The 9,783-nt window shown below is 40.8% G+C and overlaps 1 protein-coding gene across 4 annotated transcripts in view; it reads right to left on the bottom strand.

The window, feature by feature from the left end:
* The window catches only part of vti1a (vesicle transport through interaction with t-SNAREs 1A), a 192,052-nt gene that overhangs the window by 155,036 nt on the left and 27,233 nt on the right, over positions 1 to 9,783 (bottom strand). For 2 of the 4 annotated variants that reach the window (XM_046368786.1, XM_046368783.1), the window contains exons 4-5: positions 8,826 to 8,903; positions 2,742 to 2,762 (exon numbers count right to left, since the gene is read on the bottom strand). In XM_046368786.1, coding sequence (XP_046224742.1) covers positions 2,742 to 2,762; positions 8,826 to 8,903 — 99 coding nt within the window. The remainder of the gene's footprint in view (positions 1 to 2,741; positions 2,763 to 8,825; positions 8,904 to 9,783) is intronic. The other 2 variants (XM_046368785.1, XM_046368787.1) reach the window with 1 other exon arrangement.

The raw sequence follows: 9,783 nt of genomic DNA, 5'->3' as shown, positions 1-9,783 counted from the left end.
ACAAGAGGATGGAATCAGTGCAGAACTACACCCTCCAGAAACACAATGGTGCATTTCCCTAAGACACCCAGTCAGTTTGAGCATCTTCCCTGCTAACCATTTAAATAAGAGGGAGTTGCTAGCCACTCCTGGTGAGCTACAACTGTGTAGAGCACGGGGCTCACACACACACACACACACACACACACACACACACACACAACACACACACACACACACACACACACACACACACACACACACACACACACACGACTAGAAGTGGCTTTGGATAAAAGCATCTGCTAAATGGCATATATCAAGCCTTGACCCCTGTGGCTGTCAGAGGAGCAGAGTCACCAAAATATCATAAGAATAAACACACAAACACAGGCCCATAATAATACCTGCCATACACCTCCAGGAGAAAATGATAATGGCATGTTATCTAAATGAATCTTCTTCACATACAGCTAAACACAAAACAATGTAAGAACAACACATATTGTGCGTCCGCGACTGCATTGGTGCGCACCCCTTCCCCATTTCCACGTATGTCTTTATCTGACATCTAAATTTGCAACAAAGACGTTCTTAGGAACTATACAAATTAGATGTATTTGTGTGTGCGTGTGTGTGTGTGTGTGGGGGGGTCTTTGGCAGCAGCAGAACAATGCATCTGCAGCGTAAAAAAATCTCTTCCTTCCCTTTTTCTGCTGCCTTTATTCAATATCAAACAACGACGGTAACCATCACCATTTCCAAAAGTTACGATGATTCCTTATTACTTCAATAAGGGGGGGGGGGTCAAAGTGAATAATGATGACAGCTGTGATTCAGACGGGCTGTGTGATCTTCGCCGCGGTTTTGTTTGGGACTTGTAAGATGAGGAATTAGAAGTGTCAAACAGCTGTGAATATGGGTGCTAAATATTTAAACATGTTTTCCAGCTGAGGAAAAAGTATAGTTTTTTTTTTAAGGGGGGGGGCTTAAGTGTGAATAAGCTGTGCCAGCCTTTGATTCAAATGCAGGAAGAATGGGAAGAAAGGGGGGTAGATAAGAATTTTTGATATCGTGAAGAGTGGTGATATAATTAAAGAGTGGTGCGTTGCACAGGGGAAGACAGGCGAGGCAACGAAAGGTTTCACCTGACCTGAGGCATGCAGTGTGGCAAGGTGGAGGAAAGAGGACAATAAGAAGTCTGGAGAGAACAGCGTTCTGAATGGACGTGAATGGAGGGTGGCGTCGATAGGAAATAGTATCGCTCAGCTCCAGGAAACACAACAAAAACATTGGCTAACACTAAGAACCCTGCATATACACATTCAGACGACCTTACAAAATACATGCACACATCCACACACAGAGATGAAAAGTAAGTCTCATGTTGCCTAAAGAGATGCTCCAAACAGATTTGCTCAAGCATGGCCGATTCATCTTTAAATGTATATTTGTGTTTGTCTAAGTGCCTCTAAATAACTTAGTGCCTCCAAAGTTACAATGGATATATCAACAGATATTCCTGTTGACAATTGTGTCCTGTTAGTCATTCTGAACGGCAATTGAAGGAGGGGAACCTGGTCAGTTAACGGAATGAGTGATGAGAATTTTACTCCAGCAGGTTCATGCAGAGCAAAATTGCTAATAAACAAAGACCAGAAGAAAACTTTTTTAATCCAGGCCACAATTGAACTCCAAATCAGGTTACATTACATCTCATGTCAGCACGTGGGTTTTTCCACCAGCTCTCAGCCAGCCCGTGGCCACCAGCCATGCTCCCCCTCCCAGCCCATGTTTCCATGTGTTCAGACCAGAAGAGACAATCCAAGCCCTCTACTGTCAGTCTTTTAATATAAAAACCAAGCATTGTGTCTATTCACCAGTATTCTATGGGGAAAGGTGTAGCATGGCGGTGATGTAACGGTGGGGGGGAGGGGTCGCATCAAGATAGTGGCGGGCTGATGGTGCTAGATTGCTGTGCGAGGATAGCAGATAGGAGATCCCCCCCTATGACGACATTACATAAAAGCTTCCTCAGGCAACATTTGACACAAAGCCATATCACAAACGCAACAAAGACATGTTACTGTACAAGCCAATAGAAACACAAAAAGATGGAGAATAGAAACCTGAGCAAAGATTATTTTCAGCCTTCAAAGATGTTTCAAAGTGTCGTATTGCTACAGTACATGAACTTCGCTTTCCTTTGATGAAGTGATCATTTAAAATTTAAAAAAGAACCAATCCAGAATGTATTCATCGATTACATTGAAATATTCCCTATATAAAATATCATAATTATACTGATAACCGATCACTCCATCTTTTTACAATAACAAATACAAAAACTACAACAACTATAGCATTACTACTACATCCCGACTACACAAGGCTTACAGTAAGTGCTATTTAAGGGAAAAACGCAGAATTCCCTAATTCCGGGTGATATTGAGCAGCCATGATTGCTGAGCATAAAGACGTGGAGAGTTATCTGGTGAAATAGTGGGCGGGCCTTCTGGGGTTTAACCCTTCAGCAGCGTCCTTTATCCCTGCCTTTTTATCAATATGTGCTTTGTAAAGAGTGTACTATCAGAAATAATACCTTTTCAGGCTTGTACAGAAAATACATTTAATTGAATTTATACAGAGGCTCATAAGAACCTCAGAAAACAGCCTTGGCCTTTAGGCTGCAGAGATGAGGGCATAAAGATATTCAGATGGGAAAGGAATAAAAAAAACAGGATAGCCATAGAGGAACTTACCTCTTCACGTAACTTGATCAACTGCCACGTGAAAGCAGAGAGAGAGAGGGAGAGAAAGAGAGAGGGAGGGGAAGATAAAAAGGAAAGACATGGCAGGAAGCAGATCATGCGGCCGGGTAAAGAATTAACCTTGACGATTTATCGGCTTGCATGTTCAGCGTTTGGAAATCACAGACAAGCACATTAAACGACGCTCAACGCGAGACTCGCGCAGACTTTTCAGAACGAGCTAAGATCACGTTCTCTCGCTGTCACATGAGACAACGAGAGGGAATGGATTGCTCGCCTCGCAGTGTCTAAAACTAGCATCGTCGAGGAAGTCACAGGACTTACGGCACAGACATTCTAGATCCCACTCTGTACAGTAGGAAAATACAGTTTGAGTACAGTGTGCATAGAAGTTTAAATGAGGGAATAATATATACATCTATCTATATATCCCGATGCAGGATCCCAGGGAGATAATACAAAACGTATTGAGATATGCCTATTTTATTCTACATTGTACAAATGTAGAACCATTCCATTGTTGGCAATGTGTCCATCAATGGTGACATATTGTCAATATTTCATGTACCTCAGTACAGACGCCTGCTGCGTGGATTATGTATGGATACCCGTGTGAGGGCACCTGTGTTAAACATACACTGTACATACACACACACACACACACACACACACACACACACACACACACACACACACACACACACACACACACACACACACACACACACACATACATACATACATAACGGTGGAGTTTATTATCAGGACAACCGTTACCGGGGGGGGACATGAAAAATGAATCTTTGCATTAGTTATTCATTTTTGATGACAGAGAATGTCAAATAGAAATAGGTAAATAGAAGATACTTTCGATATGTAAGAGAGAGAGAGAGACATTGGAGGACAGCAACAATTCAATTAGAGTTTTATCACAACTAAAAAAGGACGCTTTCCACAACCTGCTCTTCATGTCGGGGAACGTCATGAAGAGGGGGCTTATCATGTGAACGCAACATGATTTAGTAGAGGAGGGGAAGGACAAGTTTCTTAATTTGTTAGCCGTTGCAGGTGATTTTCTTTTCAATCTCCATTTCTTGGGTGAGATTAAAGGTTAGCAGATCTGAAGGGAGGCTCAGGGATACATGACTTTCCTCTCATCTCACTTTGTATGTGGTGGTCATTTTGAATTTTGCTAGTTTGAAATCATTTGCTATGATATCACAAAAGAGGTAGGAGGACTTGGATCAGAAATGATGAACTTGACGGTTGAGAAGAAAGAAAAAGCTTTGGTGGTAGGATTGATGTTAAACTATTGGTTGTCGTGGCCACAGTCGTCAAGAATAACAGCCTCCTCTCAAAGGCACTCACACCGAAGAGTTAACAAGGAAGCAGCCACCCAGTCGGCAAACATTGATGAGAAATGTAAGCACAATTACGTCAGTGTAACGTTGTACTCTGACGGATGGCTATTAACATTTGAGAGAGTGAGAAAATTAAACAGTCATATCTGGAGTGGCACCATCAATATTATTGTCACTGTTCAGTAAAAAAAATCTATAATATGGTTATTTGTAGACAATTAACCTTAAAAATAGTGAATTTCTTTAAATATACAAAATAAATATTATGCTTTGAATTAGGGTGGATTTTTTTTTTTTTTTTACATGTCTGATTGATGTTTAGAAACGTATATACTTTTAGTAAGCTTTCCCCGATTGAATTATAAAAAGATTTCCAATTACAAATATGTATTTTATATATAATCATTAAATATCGTAATTCTGAGTTTAAAAAAGTTAAATACCATGGAAGGGCAAATCTGAAGAACAATTCAAAAAAAGGTCAGAGAAATAAATGTAGCACTGCACCACTATCAAGCGATATAGAAACCCTCGAGTGACAGAATGAAATAAAAAGAGTTAAATGAAATATACCTAAAAGTAAAAAAGCTTTATTTGTGTGTGCTGTGAGTTGCATTTTTAGAGAGATCTTGCCTTGGGGAACTCGGCAGCAACAGACAGGCTAACAAATGTTACAAAGAAATACGATTTTCTTCCCTCTTTCTTTCGGTGAGAAAAAGGGCCACTTTGCAGCCTGGAAACTGTCCATTATTTCGAAGGTCACAACCGCCTGCGTTGAATGCCTTATTGAGGGGGCCAAAGTTTAAAACTACACATGTGGCTATTTAGGATTTGAACAGGCCAACCCGAGCCGCCGCCGATCACACGCCGCAGCCCTGCCTTCCAATTCAATGGAGGACCAAACAAAAGTTGTTCTATCTTATTTGTGCTGCTTGGCCGATTGGAAGTCCTCGTGGAGGATTTGCTGAAACTATATGAGGGGTTTTGTGCTTGGCATTCCCTTTTTTTCTCCATATAGATGTATTTTTCTTTGGCATACATTCTTTTAAAAAGTACCCACAACGCTAGCTTTGCTCCAGAGAAAGTGGTAAACACAGAACATTGTAAATGTTATAATTACGCCTCCGTGAATGCCTTTCCTCATTTCTTTTTAATGCCAGCCAGTATTCAAAATTGCACTGCAGCAATTTTTCTGTTATGATAATCAGCAGATTTTTCAAACAAAGATTTTTTTCATTCAATACGGAATTCGATACAAGTGGTAATCTGCTTCCTTTGTAGCCTGTAAAATCTGGTCCATGCCGGCTCAAACCAGCGCAATCTCGTGGCCAAGCCTTCTGCTGTGACTGAAATCGAAACTATTCCGTAGAGTGTTCATGTGCGAAAAATGTGTGTGCGCTAGCTACTGTGTGTGGGGTAGACCGTGTGTGTGTGTGTCTCGGAGTGTGTGAATTGCATGCCGAGTGAGAAAGAATGGGGGGGGGAATGTGCAACGGTAGACTACCACGTTATTAAAAAAAAAAGTGTGATAACGCCATTTTGGTCTCTGCCCGCGTACAGATAACGAATAAATGCCGAACTCTATTAAATCGTCCTTTAGCCATTATCGCAGGGCCAACACGTCATTTTTACAACTTATGACAGCTCCCTATGTACTTAGCTAGAAAACCTTGCCATGTAACGAACAGATTTGCGACTGGTAATGATCTGCTCAGCCAGGGCTATATGAAATGATCCTGACCTCTTTCAGATCGTCAGGAATTAAATTGACCGACTTGCCCCAGCTCCTCCATCTTTTCCCCATCCTCTCTTTCGCTCCCGCCTCGTTCAATGAAAAAAATTAACTGAAGTTCCGAGCACTCCACTCACAGCAAGACCAAGTCGTGTGTTATCTCCAGAAGTTTTTAAATTAGAAATGAGATAAATATTTTCATTTAAAAAAATATGTAGGTGTGTGTGTGAGAAAAATGATTTTGTTTTACAATGTAAAAACATTACAATTCTGATCGACTCAACTTATAAAGTACAAATGTTATGCTTTGAGCATTTAAGGTTCTGAAGCAACTACTGAAGGCCGATAGAAATTTTACACAGCCTTCAACTTTGTTTCACATTTTGCTGCCTTAAAATTTTAAATCTACACAACCTACTCCACATGTCCAAAGTGAAAGAAAGTTATAGAACATTTTCCGAAATTAACAAAACATTAAAAAAACTGAAATATCACCCCCCTGAATTAATACTTTGTGGAAGCACCTTTGGCAGTCATCCTTTTGTAACCTTTTCATTAAGATTATTTGCACAACTCTTAGGGCAAGATACAGTATATCCATTGTTGTTTTCAAAATTGCTCAGGCTCAGTACATTTTGGGTGAGGATCATTGACGGACAACAATATTTAAACCTCGTCTCTGATTTTTCAAAAGCAGATTTAAGTCAGGTCTGAGACTAGACCACTCAGGGACACCCAGCCCCTCTTGGAAAGCCATTCTGGTGTATCTTTAACATACATATTTGTGTAATTGTCCCGCAGAAAAATAAAACCCTATAATACAGCAAATAAATATACTTTTTGGCCTAAATTAAAAACTACAGGGTTGGGTCAAATGCAATACAAAACAACAGAGAAACCTCTATTTTCAACTAGTGTGACGGCAGCATCATGTTATGAGGATGCTTGTCATTGGCCGGGTTCAGAGGAGTTAGTCAAGATCAAAATAAATATGACACGTAAAAATGTTAGGGGTTAGGTTTAAAATAATGATATTATTACTTTGTGGCTGTGCTAGCTAGTGACCACTCTGCAGAGCTGCCTCCAGGTCAAGATTAATGATAATAAAAACGCCAACCTGCCATTTATTTTGGAATAACTTGTACTTTCTATTCAATTTTCATTTGCTTATATACATGTATAACGTGTAACGCGATGTGGACTTTTTTTCACTGGTTCAAGGACAATTTGTCTCCCCTTGCTTTCCGGTCGTCCTTGTCTTGGGGATATTGAATCACTTGAGAAAAATGGAAGGTGAATGAGAAATTAAAACTACAACAAACATTCTGTAGACCTTAAAGTTCTCTTGACACGTCAGCCTCTACAAATAAATCTGAATTTTTCAAGTGCTTGAATGCTGGACAAATTCAATTACCTTAAACATGTATATTTAAAAGAATAATATAATTGTTAAACAGAGCAGCATAAGACTGAAAACATCTTAAAATGCATGCATCTTAAATTGCACTTCCAGATTAACTCATCGGTCGGCGTGTTTCCATTCTTTAAACAAATTATTTTCCTATGATAAATATTCTTAGGTCTATGAATAATTATTTAAATAATGGGGTTCATCATCAATTGTATTTAATGAAAGGGTCGTATTATTCTCCCTTTTTCCTTTGAAAAGATTTTGATAGGAACCATCACTGTCTTGAATGTGACAGTTCTGGCAGCAAATCCACTTCCGACTTCTGTATAAAATGTCAGAGTCACTTTACGCATCTCACTAATTTGCAGGGAACACGCATATGAATGTATAATATGGGATGGCGATACATACGGTATGCGTGTAAGATGTGCAGTACACAGGTCATCACTAAAATGGTAATAAGAACGCAACTAATAACCCGTACTCTATTTATCTCTGCTCAGATCATCCAACTGTACTTACACTTGCATGTTTAGTCCCTCAGTACTTTGTATGCATTTCTCCCTCTGTTTATGTGTATGACTGAGACACACAGCAACTATTGCAAAGTTGACGAGATAATATAGGATTAGTCAAGAAAACACACTGGTCAGTGCTGTGAGGTGCAGCTGTGCAGGTAAGCGTTAGGCAATGTGTCAAGTGTTGAAAAGATGGTTTGCGTAGCTGTTGATGGCCTGCTTTTTTGATAGAGCACTTCAGACATAATTCCAAACACAAGTCTGAAGAACATGTGGCATATTTTGGGCAATTAAGATCAGTATTTCAGATGCTTGTTCTCTCCTTTCTCATATTCAATATGAATGAATCAATACGGTCTTTGAAGGGATTGTTCATTTCCCATGTTCACTGCATTGTCTTAGCATTTTGGGACAATGGAAGGAATATGGCTAATTAGCTTTTTATCTGTTGTTTATAAACCAAACTTAATCATAGTTGTGATAAAACATCAATAACATTTCAATGTTCATTACAAAATTCAAAATACATCTTCTCATTAATTGTATTATATTTTCAACTACAGAATTACGATCTTTCATCAAACTGTATTTTCAATATTACTGAACAAAGGTTGTATAGCGACAAGTAGTCAGTAAAATAGCAAACATTTCAGTGACTTTTTGACACTAATGCTTATAAACAAACACTGAACCTGGGAATCCTATTTATTCGGATTGTCCGTGCTGTGTGGTTACCACAATTGTGTTTAAAGGTGAGTGTGTGTGCGTGCGGAGGATCTTTTTAGAGGATAAGTACACAGACGGCTGGAGAACAGCTGTGTGTGTGTGGGGGGGGGGGCAGCAATCTGGCGCTGCCCAGACGCTGGGCCCAGGCCTGGAGCCCATTCAGACCCTGGGCAGCTTTGCATTAAACAGTGTTCCTTCCACATCACTTGTTGCCAATGCTGCAGTGGCCCTGGTGGCCCTGGGAGAGGCCCCGTGAGGCATTGACCCTTCCTCACCCGGGGACCAGCCACCCATACTAGGGACTGGCGGGACTGATTAGCACCTTACCTGACTCTCAGATGAGCCAGCGTCTTCCCCCAGGAGCTCGTTCCGCACCTCATCACTGTAGGCGATACGTGACCTTTTCTGCAAGGGGAGGAGGAAGACAGAAAGAGAAAACAGAGGAGAAAAAAATAAGCCTTAGTGGAGTTTTCTTGGAAAAACATAACAGGTATTTCTTAAGCACGAGAGCCCCCTAATGGACCAGAATGTCAAAAAAGCACATGCACCTGCAGTGTGTGTGTTTGTGTGCGTGGAGGTGATCTTGTACCACTGAAATTGTAGAGATGCCCCCCTTTCCACACTTAAATCAACACAATCCGAAGAATAAAACCAACCACGGCACTGGGGCAGGGGCCGGGAGACGTATAAGGAAAGTATCACTTGTCAGCGCTAAATCTTTTCTGGGGGCTGCCACTGCTGTCAGCACAGTGCAGTGGCAGGCTCTGTGATAAGGCAGATGCTGGGACTTAGACAGGGAATAATTCATCACCCATCGGCGTTCCATCAGATTTGAGCTCCCTCTCGCTCTCCCCTTGCACCCCTTCAGAAGGGGTGGGGGAGGAACGCCATGTCCAAAAAAGACAAACATTCCCGACACGCACATTTCCACACGCACTCTTCAGTGTGTGCCACCTCCGACGCTGAAGGACCAGGCGCTGTGAAGCGCTTGTTTACAGACACTAAAAGAAAAACGCACCCTCTTCAAATGCCCTCCAACTAAATGCACACCAGCAGAAAGAGAGACTGTTAACTAAAGCCTCCTTCTCAGAACGCCCTGACAGGAGTTCTATGTGGGCCGTGGGAGGAGAGCAAAATCAAATACACTAGGAAATATTGTGCTGAAAATAACATATCCGTACATAAGATCTTTGGGGACTCCTGCTTTCACCACATGTACAAGAATTTTCCCATTTATTTCGTCCATTTCCTTTTTAGAATTTGTATTTAGAAGTTCAATGAGGTT

The sequence above is a fragment of the Oncorhynchus gorbuscha genome, linkage group LG11 (genome assembly GCF_021184085.1).
Source record: "Oncorhynchus gorbuscha isolate QuinsamMale2020 ecotype Even-year linkage group LG11, OgorEven_v1.0, whole genome shotgun sequence".
NCBI lineage: Eukaryota > Metazoa > Chordata > Actinopteri > Salmoniformes > Salmonidae > Oncorhynchus > Oncorhynchus gorbuscha.
Note: the sequence above shows the minus strand (reverse complement) of the source record. Positions and strands in the feature narration are given on the sequence as shown.